General features: G+C 35.6%; 1 protein-coding gene across 1 annotated transcript in view; it reads left to right on the top strand.

Annotated features, from left to right (window-relative positions):
• Positions 1-22,348, top strand: part of LOC122800743 (maltase-glucoamylase, intestinal-like) — a 1,506,799-nt gene that overhangs the window by 733,692 nt on the left and 750,759 nt on the right. Inside the window, exon 27 of the mRNA XM_044069982.1 lies at positions 3,764-3,918. Coding sequence (XP_043925917.1) covers positions 3,764-3,918 — 155 coding nt within the window. The remainder of the gene's footprint in view (positions 1-3,763; positions 3,919-22,348) is intronic.

A 22,348-nucleotide genomic window follows, 5' to 3' on the forward strand; every position in this document is an offset into this window, starting at 1 on the left:
TAAAGATGCCACTCAACCTTTTCAAGTGAACTTCACCAAGCAAATCCTCTATTAAACTACTAGGGTACCCACGCTTAACAAACATCTCTCTCAGCAGGGTACATTCATCCATAAAGTCGCCCTCCAAGGACACCATCCTTGTGGCCCGGACAAGTTGACCTTTTACAACCGCTCTCTTCTGGGAGTATGGACGGCAACTAGAATAGTGGAGGAAGGCATTTGAATAAGTTGACTTTCTAAAATTTTTAGAAATATACCTTCCATTAAGAAGATCCTTAACTAATTCACCATCTAAATAAGAAATTACATCCACCTGGAAGTCCCAGGTAAATTTCAAAAAATCAGTAAAATCAGTGATATGTTCAATAAAGGAGTTAGCCGAAATGTTATCCCCCTTCCAAAGGATAAAAATATTGTCCAAATACCGGGTGTAATATGCTACCCTTTCCTGGAAAACACTATCCTTAAATAAGAAATGTTTCTCCCAATAGGCCATCACAGTATTAGCGAAAGTAGCCCCACAAGGAGAGCCCATGGCAACACCCATTTTCTGTAAATAAAATTCTTTATCAAAAATGAAAAAGTTATTATTAACTACCAACTCAAATAAATAAATAACCAGATCAATGCATGAACCATCTACATGTTTCTCCAAAAGAAACTCCCTTATCCATTCACAGCCGATGTCCTGAGGTATAACTGTATATAAATCACGGACCTCGATCATGAGAAAATTAAAGTCCTTGGAAAAAGGGAGATTATTAATAGCTTCCAAGAAGGCCCACGAGTCCTTACAGATCTGAGATTCATTTAGTAAAGCCCCTTTCAATTTAGTGTCAATGAACTTTGCACACCCATATGTAATGGATTGTTTACCGTCCACAATAGGACGGAAAGGAGGATTTACCAAATCCTTATGGATTTTTGGCAACCCAAACATACTCACAAAGAAGCACTAATGAAGAAAGCCTCTTATTAGTCAGATCACCAGTTAAGACAACTTTAGGAGAAAAAAGATTCACCAAGAAGTCCTGCCAAATGTAAAAAATACTAGATGATATAAGAAACCAACAAATTTTATCAGCATTCAAAGTTACATTAAAGAAACACCTTCAGAAAGAAGATGATGAACTTTTATTCATGACACTGGATAACAAAGTAGACTTACATCCACTAGCCTCATTTGTAATGCATGATACCATATATGACAGTAGAATCGTCCAAACATGAAACCCTGTAAATAATGCAAGTACTGCAATCTACTGTAGTATTCCATGTTAAAACATTCTGATGTTCACTGCTATAAATTATACTGTATAAATTGCTCTATTTTTTTCTGCTGTCTGAGCCTGGGTCATGATTAAAAAAAAAATCAGCAGACCAGTTCACTAACCCAATTAACAAATAAAAGTAAGTATATAAATAAACAAACAAATAAATAAATAAATAAATATGCTGTTTCCTTTATGGAGTATTTCAATGTCAGCCCTTTGGTGACTATATGAATTGCATCACACATTGTTCACAGATGTATCTTACTCTGCCTTTTGTTAAGTTGATACATAATGGCTGTGGCTATCAGTCTGTCTATCAATCTGTCTATCATCTATTTGTCTACCTATGCATCAGTCTTTGTCTATACACCTCCTTCCGTCTATCAATTTATTATTGCAACTGAGTAGATATACTGAATGTTTTGAATGCATTTATGGACCTAGAAATATAAAAGAAAGCAAATTTATTAAAATGTACCTACAGGAAGCAAAGGTGAAAAAAGAATAGCACGTACTTTATTAGTTGTTTAAATGAAAATTACGCTAAACAGAGATGCTTATTCAATCTGATTCAGAAAACACAGTACTGGCAGTTTTTATTTCAAATATAAACATGGATGATGAAAAATAGGAAAAGATACATGCTGCTTAACTCATCAAAGATGAATTCAGTTTAAGAATGCAGAGTCTATTAATTTTATACGGTAATAGCAACAGGGCTAACATGTGATACAAGGTAAAAAAGAAAAGTTAAGTTGGAATATATCCTAGAATCAATGCTATTAGAAATTTGATAGGACTATGGTAGAACATGAGTGAGACAGTACAGAGGTATTTAAGATTATGTTTAGCTAAACAAGGCAATAGTCAAGGGTAAAAATGTTTGAATCAAACAATTCAGTAGTGGTGCTTCCTCAGTTCATCCATATCTGATGCCAAATCCTGCCATATTTTATTCTGGTTTGTATTGCAGAACCATGTACTAGTGCTTGCAATACTGAATTTGTGTCTACCATCCATTTATTGTTATGTCATATACCTGTTATGTGGTTCTCATTTCATAAACAACTTAATTACATGAATGTGCTACGAAGGAAAAAAAGAACATTTTCCTATCAGAACTTTGTATAACTGGGAATATTTGCATGGTATTTATTTTGCACAGATACTGTTATTGACTCACCTGAATTAATGACACTTTCACAAGTAAATTAGGATTAATTATATCATAAAACTATTTGCTGATTCAGCTTCCATTATTGCCATTACATATGTAGAAAAACCTGTTTATAAAATACTATAGGTCATTTGATGAATTGATTGATATCCCCTTAAACAATAAAGACTTGTATGGTTCAAAATGAAATTTTCAGGTGAAACACATCTGGAATTTTGTTTCAGTCAACAGTGTCACATATTCTCTTGTGAAGTATTTCAAGAACTCCTGTAAATCAAAAAGAATCCCTTACATTCAAATGTTTTTTTTTTTTTCTTTTTTGCAATTGTGCATGCGTGTCAGCCGGTCACTCTATTTGTAGATTGCTGACATCGGGAATAAAAGCTTTTGATAAAGTAAAAATAACTTCAGGATTATTTGGTGTTCATTAGAGTGAAACTTTTGAAAGTATTGCATTTGCAGCACTTATTGAAATAAATGTAACAAAAAATCTAAGTAGATCATAAATATGCCTATACTGAGAGTTTGGACTTTGAAATAAGAAGCATATACATTACTAAGGTTATACTTCTTAAAAATGGATTTCTGAAACATCTTTGATTTGACTTCTGTTGAGCAATTCACTAATTTAATTTGGCAACAGCTTTGGCTGACAAACATTTGAATAATACTACAAACCCCACCAAAAGGGTCTACATCAGAACATCGAAGTATTAAAACTTCAAATGTTCTGATATCGGACACTATTCAGCGAACGCTAAGAATAGCGAAGCTGCAGAACAGCAAATTCTTTCCTTGGGAAAGAATTTGGTTGGCCATTTCTGTGGCATCGCTATTCTTAGCGCTGTGATGGAAAGTTATGGGTTGGGTTCAAGTAAGCGTGCGATTGTTTGTACGTTAGGGTTAGGGGCGGTTTAAGTGAGTTAGGGTTAAGGTGCGGGTTAGATGAGTGTGCGATAGTGACAGACCTTAGGATTAGGGTTTGGGTTAAGGTAAGTGGGTAGATAGTAGTGTATGTTTAGTTTAGTGTAGCGTTAGATGTAGGAATTTAAGTGTATGTGTGTGGTTGCTATTTGTTTGATGTGCTTATGCTGTGTGTATGTGTTTCGGAGCAGTGAATTTTTTCCATGGGAAAAAATTCGCTGTTATGAATGTTCGATATTTTCATGTTTAGATGTTTTGGGGCTGGTGAAATAGTGTTCGCTATTTTCATCTTTCGATAACGTGATATAAGCGCCACCAAAAATGTTAAGCAAGGTGATAACAAGAAATTTAATTCTAAAATGACATAATTCTGATAATTTATTTACAGATCTATGACCCAAACAATAAAAGATATGAAGTCCCTGTGCCACTGGACCTGCCTACAACCCTAGCAACTGATGAAAGCAAACGTCTCTATGAAGTTCATATTACAGATCAACCATTTGGTATTCAGGTTAAAAGGAAAAGTACAGGAACAATCATGTAAGTATGTACGCTATTTTGTTTTACTGACAGCAAGCAGCAGCTAATAGTTTTCTGCCTCTGAAGCATAGAAGTATAAAGCTCTGACTATAATTAAGGGGAAGTAAAATCATGAAGAGATTTTAAATATGTGCCTTGTTGTATAGAAAGTTGCTACAATAAGAGGTTTTCCATTACCATTTATTTTTTTCTCTAAATGGCATGAAATCTGAAAATGAAATGTCTATCATTGTTTAATTGCAATCTTTACTAAATGTGTGGCTTTATGACAAATTATTTAGGATAGACCGAAATTAGGAAGCAAAATCAGGAACATTCTGTGAAACCAGATGATAGCTGAGAGGTATGCATAACAAATCCCCTGCAAAGGATGCAGTTTGTAAAAGTGGCTATAGTGATATTGTTACTGCCTAAGCAATGGAAGATTCATTTGGAGAATAATGCAGGTGAACAGTTAGTGCAGGCTCCCCAGCCCAGGGTGAATGTTCTGGGACAGGTCTCACTGCAATAATGCCTCTTAGGCAGTAATTTTCAGATGTGTTCTGAGAATAGAAACTTGGTTACCTCTGCCCAGCCAAGGTGTTGTGTACAGTTGGTGTGTAGAAGCACACATCTCACACTGGACTTTGTATAACATTAACAGTACTAACTGAAATTAAAGTCTATTTGTATTTATTTATTTTTAAAATAAATAAAAAAGTAAGTAAGCATATCTTTATTATACATGGTCTAATAACAGCAGGCATTGAAACAAGTAAATGATATATATAGTATTAGGCTTTCATTGTCTGGGTAAGCCAAGAAAGAAGGAATTCTGTGGACAAATAAAAAAAAATCTGACTCAACTATAGATGATTGCATAACAGCTCTAAACTCTAATCACTGCCCCATTTGTCAGTGATATAAATGGATATATAAAAAGGTCTTCCCCAATTGAAAGAGCAGATGGAGTAATGTGAATAGCCAAAGAAAAACAGAAAATAGACAGATATATTGATTGATAGATTATTATAATATTTTTCTGTTAAACTGAAGCTGTCCTTCAAGATTTTTTCATGGGTTGGTTCGGGATTTATGTTTTAGACTTATATACAGTTATGTTACATTATCCACAGAAATGCAATGATATTGATTAGTATGATTCTTTGCACTGTTAAAAGTTGAGATTATTAATGGGGATTGACAGATACATTCAGGATGGGTTATGTTTTACATTGTGAGTGTTGGTAGTAGGAGCACTGTTAGGGTAAAAGAGGGTAGGGGAGGAGGGGTGGCCATCAAAGGGTTACATAACCCCCACAAGGGAGACCACTGATGATAGGCAGGTGAGAATACAGGATGCTGCTGGGGTCCAACATGGACAATGCAGTTGGGTACTTGAAAGAACAAAGAGAGATAATAGATGGGGTTAGGATGGAGTGAAATTTAGAACTGAGGTAGGGTAAGATGGAACAGAAGTTAGATACATAATATTGGTAGATGGGAGGGGTGGGCAGGCCAGACAAGGAGAAGACCTAGTTTTGACTAGCCATTTCAGGGGGCATGGGTGATCATGATGGCTCTATACATTGATGGGGAAATAGTCGGTGTACTGCATTGTTTGAACAAAGGGCACTTTGGGATTTGCTCTGGAGGGCAGCACAAAGTTGTTAAAATGGAGACAAGGGTGTGTGTGATGTAGATGGGGACTTGAAAAGTGTATGGATTAACAAGCCTATTACAAAGAAGATGGTGTTTATAAATTTGATTAGACAAAAGGCGAATGTAGTAAAATACAGGGGATAAAGCTGAAATTGAAGGAAATGAGAAGCTGAATTGAAAAGATTATTAATTTTTAGCTGAAGCTGTGCAAATGGGTGAAGGAAAAGGGGCAGGGATTTTATTTAGGAAATATGACATATGATCCCCCCACACACACACACATATATGCATATATCTATCTATCTATATATATATATATATATATATATATGTATGTATGCAGGTGATGTGGGGAGAGATTCACATTTCCTTTTTCTCTGAATGAGGAATAAGGTTTTAGTGGATTAAAATGATTGTGGTGAACATGACAAACGTTACAGTGACATAATAGGCATTGTCTGTCCATGCTGCAATGAAGTTGTGGTGACAATGAGGAAAGGATGACATGAGAGGATGATGGGGGAACCTTTCTGATAGGAATCAGTGCAAGATAGGTGGCTGCAAAAATTGCAGGATCAGGTGGTTCACAAAATTACTGAGGAAAGGCTGGGGTGGGGTAAATGTTCAGGAAGATAGTGTCATTTAGGAAGGCTGGTAATGGTGTATATGGAGCCCAATGCAGAGTTGGGACAAAACACCACTGAGTATAAGGAAAGACAGTTAGTTGACTGAGAAAGGTAATAAAATGCTACTGATATACTTAGAATGACTCGAAGACATGGAAACTCCTTCCATTAAAAACTTCTGTGTACTACATAATTATTTTACTTGTCAATTAGATCACCACAATGCTCTTTAATGTTATTTAATGAATCGCTGTCATACTTACATTCAATAACCAATTTTCTGAAGTTTAAACATACTATTCACTTTTCTCAGATACACTTCTTAGATATAAAATAGAAACCACAATTACAAAAAAAACTGTCAAGGAAAACTACCTATCTCCATAAACAAGGTATGCATTCTCCACACATTTTTAACAATATAAAGAGAAACCAGTTCTCAAGGTAGCTAGGTATCCCTACGTAAAAAAACAACCGGATTTGAAGTTAGATGTAAAATCTATAAAATAAAGAATTGTTTTACTTGTCAATCAGCACAAGTTATATATTTAGCTTTATGTGATCAGTGTCTTGCAGTTTATGTAGGGAAAAGTAGCAGAAAATTAAAAACAAGACTCTACAAACATCTTTCAGATATAGAAAATAAGAAAAATACTAATGCTTTATATAGGTACATTCAAATGTTTGCTGAGGATAAATTTAAGTTTATGGCTATAGATCAAGTATCTGAAGACATAAGAGGTGTAAAAGGTGAACATTTAAATAAAAGAGAATTGGAATGACAATTAAAGCTTGAAGTTACAAGTGTACCTGGGTTGAAAGACTCATTATCCATTAATTCAGTTCTCAAGCTGAAATACTTGAATGTTTAAAAGTTTGCAATTTCCTTTCTAATTGTTTTTAATGGTTGTAATTGAACTGGATTGTTTATTAGCCAGTAAGCAATGCATCATTTTAATTTCTTAGTATTTAAATGTAAAGTATGTGTATGTCTGTCATTTCTGAAAAAGTTCCACTAATTTGGAACATACATGCTTAACTTTTGTAAATGTAATAAACAGACTTTTTAATGGAAGAAGTCTCTGTGTCTCTATGTCATTCTAAGTATATCAAGTGGCATTTTATTAGTCCTTGTGATCTTGAGTGTTACCAGTTTGTCTTCTGAGATGTCTGAGAAAGGTGCCGGAAATGTGGAGAACTTTATGCAAATCAACTATATACATAGTGCTTTTTTTCCTTGTAGAAGCAGGCTGCAGTTTAGTGTTTTTTTTTTTAAGTTGAGAAGGTAGAGGAGAGTTTGATATTATATCTGTTTTTGGTGTGGATGTGAAGGGTTTGTCGTGAAACATGAAATAATGACTGGAACAGGTGAGGGTAGGGAATACTGAATAGACAGAGCTGAAAACAAATGAGCTAGAATGTCTTAGCGGAAATATATGCAAAAATCTGGTAAAGTGAATTATGAGGGGATCAAGTGGAATGGGTTCCTTTGAAGGCTGCCATAATAATGGATATTGTACATGGATCATGGAGATAATGGGTAGAGGAAGGGATGAGAGTGGTGGTGGTATCAGATTAGGAAGTGAGTAGTAGAGGATATATGTGTTAGCTGAGGGGAGACCTTGCAGTCTTGGATGGTATAGTATTTAAAGACTATTCTCCAAGCTCCTCTTTTTAATAAGATGTCTCTAGTGATAAACCTAGACGGTAGTGTAATGGGTGGTCAGAAATAGGGGAGGGGTACATTGTTATTCAAACTATGATTGGGAATGTGTTTATTTGTGTTTTATTATGTTGTTGAAGTATAGAGTTGTTTTTTTTCAGGCTTATTTAAATTGTTGGATATATTTTACAAAGGTGAAATATAAATTAACAGGTCTTCTTGCCAGGGCACACAACCTTAACTATTTCTTCTTCACATTTCTGAGACAAAAATGAGTGTATAATGTAAGGCTTAAGTAACACTGTCATACTCAATTTATATGAGTCCTATTTTGTGGGGGTACAGGAATCACATCATAATTGCAGTAACGATTTCTCCTGTCAGTATTATTATTCATAAGCTGCATTTGATATGCATGTACTATTAGTTCTGAGACTGATCAGAAGAGTTTAGATTTGAGGAATTCAAAGTGTATTGCTTTGTATCTGGTTTGGACTACAGTTGCATATTGATTTCTGCTTTTTTTGTTGAGGACGGTATTACAGAGAGGGAGAGAGAATAGGACCTTTTTCAGTTCTGGCTGTCTTTCCCTTTTCTTCATTACATTTGTTCTACTTTAGAATGTGTAGGGGTCTACCGTGTTTGCTTTTTTATAGGTCTGAGAGATGGTGGCTTTTACTATTATGGGTTGTTATTTTGATGCCTCTGTTTTTCCTTGTCCATGCAAACATTTGAAGGGTATTTGTTGCAACATAATGGTGGCTGATCTGTCTATATGTGGCAGCTTAGATGAGTCAGATAGCTTACTGCTGCTCAGATTTTTGAGGCAATTGAGGACAACTACACATAGGGATATTTAAAATGCAGTGCCATTGTGCAAACAGATTTGCATCACTGGGTTTAAGGAGTGTCTGAGTAAGATCCTAGTTGGAGTTAAGCAGACTAGAAGGAAAAAGGAAGAAAAAAACACAATCAGGTAGGTATCAATATATGAGCAAAGGAATCTGACCCTTGAAAGAAGAAGCCATGTAGAAGCAGATGAATTTGAAGCTGTCTTGTTTTCCTTCTTGCTAGAATTAGGAAGATAGCAACTGATCTGTACAGAGATTTCTCTGTAAGTACTTTTTTAATATATTTACTTATTTTTGCCACCCACTTTACCGGAGTCCTGTTTAGAATGAAACACTGCATTTAAATGTCAACATTGCTGTAAAAGCCATCTACAATTGGAGCATTTTTATACTGACTAAACACTGATTTACTTAACAAAAATTATTTCTTTCCGAACGTCATTATTCATTACTTATAAATCTGAAGGCTGACTACATTAGCTTATTTGTTTGTCACAAGCCACCTTACATAAAACATTGGTGAAGAATCTGGGTAAAATTCCTGTTTTTTTTTACACTGTGGATTTTTACAAAATCTGCTTGCTTCCCAAATAGGAGCAGTCTGAAGAGTTAAAATTAGAAAATAAACCAATGCCATGTTAAGAATCTTACTAGTTACTCTCTGGTTACTTTCTGGTTCAATTTATCAAAATCTTTTGCATTTTGAATGGATCCCATTCCTAACTCAAAGTATTATTAGAGTTCATGAAACTAATATATTGTTTCAGTCTTTGATATTAGCCAATAGTACTCTTCATAACACTTGTACTGCACCCAGACATGTATTAGTAGCATATCTAGTATGGCTGTAATGTTTTTTTTATTAGGCTATTGCCCCTACTACTACTTTGACTGAGTATCTTTCTTCATGTTGTTCTCATTACTGCCTGAAAATCTTGATATTTTATTACTTTGTGCCTCTCTGCAGAAGAGACTGTAATTACCAGGTGTGGCAATTTCAATGATCAATGCTACTTTTGTGTTTCCATCATGGACTACTAGATCTGGTTTTCTTGCATCTATTTCTATACTCTTGGTAATAACTGATCTCATGTGATATAAACTTTATTATTCTCTGTACTGTGTTGTGGTTAATGTCTTCAGTTCTTCTCAGTGACCAGTAAATAGGAGTTTTACTATGAGTGCATCACACCCAGCTACAAGATGTGCAACTACTTTTTTTTAAAGAACTTGCAGTTTTCTGTCTGTCCTACATGTCCAATGGACTTTGTAAACAAACATGGACACAGTCTTCTAACCTGGGCTGCTATTATTAACCTTTCATCTCTCAATTTCAATGCACCTGTCCTTAACCATTTCTGTGTCAAATCTAAGTCAACATGAGGTTGTTCCAGGATATCTCTGTACTTGTCACTAAATTTATCAACTTTCTGTATTTTCTTTCTTCTCATCAGATCCTTCTCCTTAACTTTTAAGCACATTAATTTGCCGTCTGATGTTTATCTACTTCTGGTTTGATTTCCATTCTTGCCTCACAATGAAATGATTCTGCTAAACTAAGCAAAAATGACATGTTAGGCTTCTTCTCCTTATGCTTTACAACTTTCGCTATGCTTCGATTTAGTGGGGTCAGTAGATGTGTATGATGCCCATTGATTGCAGATCAATATATGTAATCGATTTCAAGGAGGCTTTTACCTCCTTCAGCGCAAGGAATATGCAATGTTGGTGTACACTGGTTTTTCTATATCATTTCATAAGCATATCTTGTTTTCCCACCTAATAGATCGAATAATTTTTGGGCCCAGTCCATCACCCCAAAACTGTAAGTTAGAACAAGAAGGGCAAAGTTATTTATAGCTTGCACTTTATGCCTAGAGGTCAAGGCAGTTTTCAGTTATTAGTTTTAGAATTCTGAAGTCTTTGCTGCATTTTTCTCATTTGTTCATGTTTTATTGCCAGTCCTTCATCTCTTTGCAAATATTTATATACTCCCTCCTGCTCATGTTTCTTTATATTACATTCCTGTTCCAGACTGATTTTTTCTAGGTGCAGAAGCTTTCCTGTTTTAAGCATTGCTTTTGTACATTTCTTAAGACCAAATAACATTCTTATATAATCTGAGAAAGTTGTAACAATTTGTAGTTGTACTTTTTACTCCTCCATACATGTTTAAGTCATCCAGAAACAGAAAATGTAAATGAGGTGTCTTTAAATAAGTTTGTTTTTTGAGAGCCATACTGCATCCATAGCTTAATCTGTTAAGTAAACAACTTAGTGAGTTAAGGGCAAGATAAAATAACAGCACTGCCAGAGAATCACCCTGTCATATCCCCCTTTGAATTTTTATCCCTAAGATAATAATTTACCTTTTGTCATGGCTCAACTGTAAAGTGGTTTGCCACTGTTTCGAGGTCACTGTAATGTATTTTATCAATTAATCTAATTCATCTGTTTGAATTCCTTTTTCCATGAATGCAGGATGTTGTCAAATGCTTGTTTGTAATATATCCCTGCCATACTTAATTCTTCCTGCTTCTAAAGTTCTGCATTATGGCTTTATTTAGCAAGACATGATCCTCTGTTCCATACGACTTTCTTTTCATACCTGTCATTCTGTTGTCATGACTGATTTTCCTTCCAAATAACTATAATGTCTATGTGCATTAATTCAGTATATAATTTGTATATTGCCAGGAGGCAAGTTATTAGTCTATAGTGTTTAGGATGGTTTTCAGCTTCACTCTTATTTATTTATTTATTTTGCATTTCTTGACCGGGTTTGTCCGACTAAGCTAAGTAGCCCTTTTTCAGCAGAAGCCTGGGGAGAAAAGCTCCACATGTTCTACAGATTATAATTTACAAAAATAAGTAAAAAATCAACAACTGGTTTACAGAAAATATTCAAAGCAACATATATATAAAAAACAAAGATTTACTAAAGTAAACTAATCATTATGTTTGTCAGATTTAGAATCCTACATCATTCAGAAGGACTAACAATAGTTTTGTCGCCAGACATAAAATCTTACATTATGCAGATACGAATTATGTAATGTGGTTAGGATAGAGAAGTTAGTGTGAGACAAGGTCTGCAGAGTTACAGAAAGTTACATAGGTTGGGAGCAGATAGAGGTGTGCAGCTTAGGGCTGATAAGCTGTTTAAGGGGGGTGGGTACAGAGGCAGGTCCATTGGCTTAACAGGTATTCATTAGTGGCCAGCTTGAATTGACTAAGTTGCTTGAGTGACCTGATCTCTAGTGGAAATTTGTTCCATGCCTTGGAAGGATTATAGCTATAGAGAATACGTCCTTTCTTAGTTTTAGGTTTGTGGATTTGTAGCAGATCAAGGTTAGAGCTCCGGAGGGATCTAGCAGGTGAATAGTGGGAGACAACAGATAGGGTAGGATGGTAAAAAGGCTGATAAAGGATGGAGTGGATGATCTGGAGTTGAGGGAGAAGAAGCTGGCGAGGTAGTTCAAGCCAGTTAAGGTGCTTGAGTGAGAGACAGTGATGTAACTTGTACATTTGATGTGCTGCAAATTTGGCTATCTTGTTATAGGTAGATTCAGATTTGGCAAAGAGTGTGGAGTTGAGGCAAATAAGACTTTGAGAGCCATAAAATAGACTGGGTAGGAGGTAGGCATAAGAGAGAGCTGCTTTAGCTTCACTGGTGAGAAACCTTTTGCTGCAGTAAAGGAGCCCTAGTTTCTGATGAGTTTTTTTGATACAGTTGTTAATGTGTAGATTCAATTTAAGTTGGTCACCAAGGCATTTAGTGCTAGATTCCACTTCAATGTGTGTTATTGACGGACAGGATTGCGAAAGTGGATTTAATGTGGTTGTAGTTTTTAGGGAAAAAAAAGCAGTAGCTTAGTTTTTTGAGGTTAAGGATAAGCTGGTTATCAGAGAACCAGTTTTCTACTGAGTTAAAGGGAGTCTGTGTTGTAGACATGAGCTTGGAGAAAGAGAGTCAGCAATAGTGATGACAGTAGAGTCATCAGCTTATTGGACCAGTGACGACTGAGGACAGGTGACTGAGGACAGGAAGAATAAAAAAGATTAGTGAAGATATGGAAAAGTAGTGGACCACGGATGGAACCTTGAGGGACACCCAGTTTAACTGCGAGAGGAGGGGAGAATGCAGATTGCCACTTCACTGCTTGAGATCTGTCAGTGAGGTAGCTGGAAAACCATGCAACAGTAGCAGGGGAGAAATTAAGGTTGGTTAGTTTGTGCAGAAGGTGAGATATGGTGTCAAAAGCTTTAGAGAGTTCTAAGAATAGGCAGGAGACAAGTTTGTTGTTATCTCTGGCAAGGGCTATAGTATTAAGGAATTATAGTAGCGCAGTAGTAGTACTATGCTTTGGTCTAAAGCCATGGGGTCTATATTATAACATCGAAGTTCTCTAACATCGAATGTTATAATATCGAACCCGTAATGAAAACAGCGAAGGTGCAGGACATCGAATTCTTTCCCAGGGAAAGAATTTGGTAGGCCATTGCTGTGGCTTCACTGTTTTCAGCATTCAATATGTTGTTGCGTTATGGGTGGGGTTCAGGTAATTGTGCGATTGTGTGTAGGTTAGGGTTAGGGGGTGGGTTAGGTGAGTTAGGGTTAGGGAGTGGGTGAGGTAAGTGTGCAGTTGTGTGGATGTTAGTCTTAGGGCGCGGGTTCAGGTAAGTGTGCGATTGTGTGTAGGTTAGGGTTAGGGGGTGGGTTAGGTGAGTTAGGGTTAGGGTGCGGGTGAGGTGAGTGTGCAATAGTGATGGACCTTAGGGTTAGGGTTGGGTTAAGGTAAGTGGATAGCTAGTACTGTATGTAAAGTTCAGTTTAGGTGTAGGATTTTAAGTGTGTGTGTGTGGATGGCTGTTTTTTGTGTGTGGATGTGCTGTGTGTATGTTTATCGGAATAGCGAGTTTTTTTCCCTAGGAAAAAATTTGCTTTTCTGAGTGTTCGATGTTTTCACACTTCAGTGTTTAGGGTTTGATATAATAGCATTCAATGTTAGCGAACTTCGATGTTATGATATAAACCCAAAGCCATGTTGAGTAGGTGTAAGCAGATTTTCAGAGAGTAGGTAGTGCATAACTTGTTTATATATGAATTTGTCTAGAACTTTAGAGAAAGGAGAGAGGATGGCAATTGGTCTAAAATTAGTGATGGCTGACGAGTTACCTCCTTTATGTATTGGTAGAGTGAAGAATTGTTTCCTTATGGAAAAGACTTTGGACTGGTTGATTAAGATAGATACAGGGAGAGCAAGAGAGTCAGCAGCTAACTGAAGGAAAAGGAAAAGAATGTTGTCGGTAGAAGCTGAGCAAGGTTTGAGTTTAGAAAGTAGGAATTTGATGTAGCTAGTGGGTACAGGTTTGAAGGACAACGAATTTGATGAGAGTATAGTGGGATTTGAAAGAGAGTGGTTAGAAATATTATTAACAGTAGATGAATTGGTAATGGGGTTAAATAGTTTGTATATAGAATCAATTAAATATGTGTTGAAGGTGGAGGCGGTATCTTTGGGAGTGTTATCAGGACAAAGATTGGGGGAGCAGGGACCACCAGGATGTAGTATTTAGTTTAAGGTATTTCAAAATTTTTGGAGGTTAGATTTCAAGGCTGAGGTGGCTTATAGTATCTATATAGCTTTTATCTTTATCAATACGCTTTTGGTCTGATTTCTATGCTGTTTGTATTTTAGCAAGTCTGCAGGGAGCTTTGTTTTGGTTCATGTGCCCATGCTCTGTGTCTATTTTTCATTAGGATGCAGGTGGAATTTGATAGCCATGGAGTTATATTAGATTTAATATGGACTTTGCGAAGTGGGGCAAGTGAGTCAAGAATACTGAGAAAGTGAAAAGTATAATTTTGTCTGTTGTTAACCAGGTTGGTGTCTGTTCAAAATGTGCATATAAATAATTCCTACTCAGGGCTAAATCACTGTGTAAAGAGATTAATACATTTAGCTAGAAGTTAAGTACTTCATCTGTGTCTGGGGTTTTCAATTCAGGAATTTTTTTTTTTGTTTGTTTGTTTTTTTTTTTTTTTAATTTTGACAGTTTCAGTGGTTATTACTTCATCCCATTTCATGTCCTCTGCATTAGAATTCCTTACTATTGTTTTTAAGTTCTTCTATCAGTTCTGTATCTTCATCATGTTCAACAGTGCCATCATAATATTTCTCCAAAACGTGTCAATTTCTTCTTTTTTGGTTGTGTTTCTATTCCTTTTGCTTTATTTCCCTGAGTTACTATGAGTCTAGCTAGTTCTGTGTGTGTAATCTGTTTTTATGCATATGGACTGAGGATATTGAGTACTGCTACAAAATGTTTGAGGCATTAATATTCATTTATTATTTATTTGTCTTTTGTTTACTGGGAAAGGCTGTCTGGGTAATATATATATTTAGTGGAGACCTGGGAGAAAGCTCCATTTGCTTAAATTTCATTATTCTAAGTTCCAGTTAAAGTTAGAGTAGTTACATTTCTATTTACATTTATACACATACAGTAGTTACAGTTATACATTCTATGATTTTAAAGAGGTAGAGGTTACTAAACAGAAAGCCAACATACAGCTTAATGGATTGTACAGACATCAGCTATGTATAAACATTGTTTTGTCATTTCAGTGAGAGGTTGAAAGCATTCTGTTTAAGGAGAGTATTTGGAGAGTATCGTATGATGAGCAAAAAGTCTTAACCAGTTGATGAGCATGTGCAAGTCCAGGACTGGTTAAAATGGTGCTTAAACAGTAGTTTAAAACTACTGAGTTTGTCAGAGAGTTTTTATTTGTGTGGGGATACTATTCCAGAGCTAAGCGATGTATTGGGAATAGATTGAGTCTCCTGCAACATTATTTGACTTACGTGTGAGTAATAAAATCTAATGTTGCCATTCAAAAAAATGTATGGCAGCTAAAAAATTAGTTAAACAGCCAATGATCACACATTATTAGAGGTGTGCAGTCCATGACTATTCACTGGCCAGTATTCAAAAGAGACCTGAACAACATCTGGTCATCCTGCCACACCTTAACACCAGCTAATTCTCCAGCAGTACATTTCCACCTTGATGACCCAGACATCCACAGTTTGGAAAGTTCAGACATTTACTACAAAACTAAAGCATGACCTGAGGAAGATGTGGAGGTATATTTAGTTGTTTCTGAAAGTTAAACACTAAGGAAAGATGGCAATGAACAGGTTGGATAACATTTTTTTTCAATCTACCTAACTGTAGAGGTTATGAAAGCTTACTTGAATATAGAAGACCCAGATGAGCATAATTGCTTGAAAATAAAGATATTTTTGCAAGGATTATTGATTTATGTAAATCATACCACTGTAAATATCATAAGTGGACATTTGCATGAACATAACAGTAGAAGTTCACTTGAAAAACTCACTACAAAGTTTGAAACTGTTTCTAGAGCTTCATATAATTAATGTAAGAGTTTGGAAAATCTTGTGACAGATGAAAGAAGGCACTTTCTAGTAATGCAAGAAAGTGGCCCTCAGTCTTCTGAATGACTAGTTTCTTCATTATAATGCTTATTACTAAGTCAAGTTATAGATTCTAAGTCAGACTTTCATCACAGATTGCAAACAACAGATCTTGGGTTCCTATTACATTGTCAAAGAAGCAAAAGTTCGAATGCGTCTTTACCAAACTCACAAGAGCAAAAATGCAAAACAACGAAGAGGCATATAAGCAATTTCTTTCCCCTGGGAAAGAAATCGCTTAGCCCAATAACAAAAACTCATCACTACAAACTAAGCAAAGTGGGGGGATTTGCCCACCACACCCCTCAATGTGGGGAGCTGTGCCCCCTACCCCCTAACTAAATATACCAACTCATAGATTGCACTACAGTGGGGAAAATTGCAGGGTATTGGAGGTAGTCAAGCTATTTCTTTCCCAGGGAAAGAAATTGCTTATATGCCCCTTTGCCATTTTAAAGTTTTGCTCATCTAAGTTCGAGAAAGATGCATTTGAAGATTTACATCTTCGAACATGTAATAGGGAACCCAGACCTTAAGAATGCATTTTTGCATATAACAAAGAAATGTTGACACTATCTGATCCAACTGGTTTTAAATGCTCTAGGAAATTGTCATTTGGTCACATGTTTTTCAATTAATGACAATAATACTTTACCTATAAAAATTCTTAATTCCAGTCAACAATATGTATTGCCTGATGATGTACCAATGGATTGTTACAATGCTAAATAGAAAACTTTTTAAGTGGTGAATATGCTATTGGTTACTGTGCTACTTCTGAGTTTATGTAATGAACTATTACAGTACACACAAACTAACTGAAATCATTATTATACTCAAAAAGCTTGATTACACTTACCAAAACTCAACATACTTACAAACATAAACACGTAGAAAGCAGGACTGAACTGACTGTGTCTTCACACAGACAAAATGGAATACACTGCAACATTAGTAGAGATTCAGACTTTTTTAAGGTAAAGTGGTACATCCTATAGTAATGATAAAAATAAATAAATAAATGGTGTTCAGAAAAAAGATTCAGTTTTTATCAAAAAATAAGTCTTCAGTCCAAAATAAATGATTTAATATTCCAGGTGTGTTTTCCTAATTTATCTTATTGTGTAACCATTGCCAAAATTTCCACAGTTTAAAGAACTGGTGATGCTATGCACAGGAACAGATTAGATAAGTGTTGCAGAAGTGGAAAACACAAAAGACGTCAATATTCAACTCTGGGTGGAAGGTTTTGCTAAATCCACTACTGAGTCTTGTCCTAATAAAATATTAAAGATGTCAGTAGAGGTGACAACAGTGGCGTGAACATATCAAAGGATTCTTGCAGTGAGAGTGATAAAAATGCAAGCATGAAGACTGACTGAGAGGGAATTCTCAGGTTACCTAACAGAAAAAATGAACAGAAACCAAGGAAAGGACAGATGAGTCTTGTACTGAAGAAAGTGAAAAAAAGGAACATGAACAAAGTCTTATGCTTCGTTCCATCTAACCATGGCAGACAGACAACCAAAACCAGAAACATGACTCTAAAGATCAAGCAAGCATACCACCCCTGAGGAAGGAAATTATATTCAGCTGCTGCTTTTCAGTTAGCAACTAGATGAATAGGAAAGGTCTGTACCAATATTTGCAAAAGAGACCACATCTTCTACTTCCCATCAAAATATACCTCTAGATAAGTCATGCCAACTTTAAGAAAGCTCATTGTGAGGACAATACCCTAAGCAGAACTACATAAGACACACAAAGTGAAGATGGATAACTAAAAGAACAGAAAATTCTTGAAAAGTCATAGGCTGAATTAATGGAGCTAAGAAATTACTTGTTATGTAGAATAACTAAAAAGAAGGTTGAAATGTACAGACGGTAAACCAGTTATTTATTCCAGATGAGCCCAAAGTCAGATTTTGAGTGGTCATTTGGGAATTGACAAAACAAAAGCTAAAGAGTTAGTTAGATTTCATTGGTTCAGTATAATGAAGGTCATAATAAGCTTTTGTGGGCCAGCTATGGGTTCAAAAGGAAAACAGCCCCTTTAAAAGATTAATAGGGCATTTTAACCTGCAAGTTAGGTAAAAATGGCAATGCCTATTGAAACTGAGTGGATGTATACTAAGAGGATGTGTGAAGAGGGAAGAAAAGACACAACAGACCACATATAACAGAAATTGTTATCTGAGAGAGTTTAAACCAGGAGATAGGAAACATGCTTTAGTACCCACTAGAAAAGTTTCTTTCAATGTAGCAAGGTCATTTAAAGCAACAGAGGAGATCAGTGATGTGAACTAAAGGTTGAGGCAAGTATAACAATAACCTCACAATTTTATCATATACATGTTATAAAGTTATGGAGAGAAACATCTGCTGAAGTTTCTTTACTATGTATGCTTTTAGGGGATGTTAAGGCTACTTCAGGAAGTCCTCATGTCAAAATAGGGAATATAAAAATAATAAAAAAAATAAATATAATAAAAAATAATAAAAATAATAAAAACGGCATTTTTCACAACAGACTGGCTTTTCTATTATATAGTGTTGCCTTTTGGATTCCATAGACTCTTGGTAACATTCCAGAAGTGGATAGGCTTCAACATTCCAAATAAGCAGCAGCCTAGCTGATGATATTGTAATATTCACTGATGATTGGTAGAGGCATTTTCCCAAAACTCAAAGCTGTTACTGATGATTGGTGAAGGCATTTTCCCAAAACTCAAAGCTGTTTGAAACAATTTGTATCTGGTTGGATTGAATGTTAAGCCAACTAATTGCAAGTAAGGAATGGTCGTCAACTATTTGGGCTATGTGGTAGACCAAGGGATTGAGAAGTCACAATCTGAAAACATGAAAACATGTCAGAATTGGTATACACCAATCACTCAAGTACAAATGAACACTTTTTAGACCTGGCTAGCTATTATCAGAAGTTTGTTCCTGATGTTCCTAGTAATGCATGCACCTTGGATGACTTGATTAAAAGTAAAGTGGACAAATACAATGGAACAAGCCTTTACTCAGCTAAAGAACATGTCATGCCCAAAGCTCATACTCATTGCTCCTGACCTTTTTGAATAATTCTAAGTACATAGAGATGCCTCAGATTCTGTCATACTTGCAACTTTTCTCATACTGAAGAAATGCTACTAAGCAATAATAGAGAGGAGTGAGTTATGAACACTCCCACCACTTGGAAAGTTACCTTTTGAAGTGAAAGATGTTCCTGAATCAGACAAAAGGATACATCCCAAAGCTATTTTGGTGAGCACCAACCCTGCAGCCTTTTAGCTTTAAGATAATTAATTAGCTGGGTCACAGCCACCAGATTGCTAATGGGCTATCCCAATCATCCATCCCATCTGCTGTAGCTCAAATAAATGGCTTTGTATTGTGGGGATCATGTAGCCTAGTGATGGCTGGACCTTTTAATTCCTAGCCTATAATGGTCAGATTGCATAGTGCAGGGTTCTTCCTTAAAGGTGTTTATCCTGGAACCAAGTAAGTAAGGATATTCAAAGACCATGAAAGGATTATAGCTGGAATTAAGTTCACCAGCAGAAAGAAAAAAAGCAATCTAGAAAAGTTCCTTTGCCAGATAGCGACATCATATGTGCCATGCTTTCATGTTGTCTTGACATGTGGAATGAAAAAAATGTTCCTTTCTCCAAGTGGCAGTCCCCGAAGGAGGAGTGCCACATCATCTGAGACACTCCCTCAAAACAAAAATCCATTCTCAGCACTCACAATCCAGCCACCTAACACCTTGCTCCCATGTCATCTGTCCCTTTTCCCCAACTTAGCTATTCTTCTGCATTTTACATTATAAAACATATCATCATCATTAACATAATCTCCATCTCACAATCTTATACATGGAGTCTGGGAGCTGCATCATTTGCTGCCACTCTCCTACCTTATTTGACAATTATACCTGACTATACAAGGTCATCTCTCATGCAGTCCATCTATCTTTTGACTTAAGATCTTTTCTCCTTGACATATATACACACACACACACCCACACACACACACACACACACACACACACACACACACACACACACACACACACACACACACACACACATATATTTTATTATAAATCATTTTTAATGGATATCTGTGTCAGTCACACTATGTCAAAAAAACCTTCATTTCTACTGGGGATAACTCAAGTCAGTCAAAATATGGTTCCTCTATCAAAGAAGCATTTCTTGTTCTTTTATCTCACCATGGAAGAAAACCATGTGCAGTGTTTTCAGAAACTTCGGGTGCTGCTCAGTGAACAGTAGCATAGCACTTAAGCACTAAATGATTTAAGTTACAGTTATGTCAGAAAGGAGGGAGTGTTTATTAACATTTCAGATTCATACAGCCTTCAGTTTTCGTTAATTTTGGAGTAGAGTGGTACTTCTCAATATGATAGGTCTTCCATCTACATGCATCTAAACGTTCAAGCTGCAGGATCCAAATGTTAAAGAATATGCCATCAAAAAGAAAAGCAAGACCCAAGATGTAAGCAGGAAGAACACAAATATTATGAAACTGCTGAATAAAATTGACCTGTGATGGTATACTGAAATTTACTTCAAATGGGGGTCGAATAAATTAAATTCTACAGAGGTATGGCAGACAGTGAAATCAGCATTCTTGAATGTATTAGCAAGGTTCCAAATATGTGTAAACCTCACACAGTAAGTATGACAGGAAGAGACTGGCTAAGTGTGTTCTTGTCAGTGGAAGTACAAGAAAGTAAACGAAAACATACTAAAAATAACATATCAGTAATTTAAACAATCAGTAATTTGGTACAGCTTTCATGAAAATGAACATTAGTAAATGTGTTAATATTTTAGTAAGGACCTGCCGAGATACATTACTTGAAACTGCTTACAAATACACTTTGACATTAATTAGTTTACTTTATTTGCTGCGGTTTACTTTTCATGTATCCTATCATGACCTATCATTTGTAGTTGTCTTAAAAGGAGACTGCAATAAAGATTAATATAGAAATACATTTTCATAGCCTCATTTTGACTTGTAACATTATGGCAACAGCTAACTTATCAAGGTCAAGCCAATTGAGTTTAAGCTGTCAAGCTTGCGAGTGTATCCACAAACAAGAGACTGACATCTTGACTTGTGTATTTTCTTGTCAACATACAATAGTTACTTAGTAGGGGCCAAGTTCCCTCCATACCCGATGTGGGTGAAACCCCCACTGTTTACATTTATTAACACAAATATGGTAGGTACTATGACTAAAAAGAACACGTTTTGATATCTATGCATAAAACTGTTTTCCCTCCAGTTGGGACTGGATGTGATATGCTAAGTGGGAAACAATATAAAGATTAAACTGTATCCCTCTTACGGAGTAGTCTTATGAAAAAAAAAAATAGATTAAAATGTTTTTCTCCATGTTGTGTTTTCCTTTTGGTGCATAATCCTGTCTTCAGTTGCACTTGTGCCTCAATAAAACATGACATGGGACATGTACTCTTTGGTTATACATTAATTTATTTATTCATCTATTGACTGTTTAATGTCTCTGTCTACATGGGTCTAATCAAAATGATGGAAACATCATAATATCAAGAGATAAAATATTGACAAAAATCTAAAAACCCAAAGTATCGATAAAATTTGTATCATAAAAGGTAAAGGTATATGCCTTTTCTCTGCTACAATGTGACCTCAGGCTTGGAATACACACACACACACACACACACACACACACACACACACACACACACAATATGTGTGTGTATATATATATATATATATATATATATATATATATATATATATGTATGTGTGTGTATATATATATATATAAAGACAAATAGTAAGGGGGTTGCAAACATTAGATTTGGATGGGTTTAGTTTTTTATTGATATTTAGTTTGAAGTTATGATTGTTGACATTTTGATTATCCATATTATGAAGTTTAGATAATCTTGAATACATCTATATAAAATGTATATTTATGCAAATATCCATATCCATATCTATATCTATATATTACATATCTTTCTATCTATATATAGAGATATAGCTAGATATATACCTGTATATATATATATATATATATATATATATATATATATATATATATGTGTGTGTGTG

The sequence above is a fragment of the Protopterus annectens genome, chromosome 4.part1 (genome assembly GCF_019279795.1).
Source record: "Protopterus annectens isolate FY-2018-M chromosome 4.part1, PAN1.0, whole genome shotgun sequence".
NCBI classification, from domain to species: Eukaryota; Metazoa; Chordata; order Ceratodontiformes; family Protopteridae; genus Protopterus; species Protopterus annectens.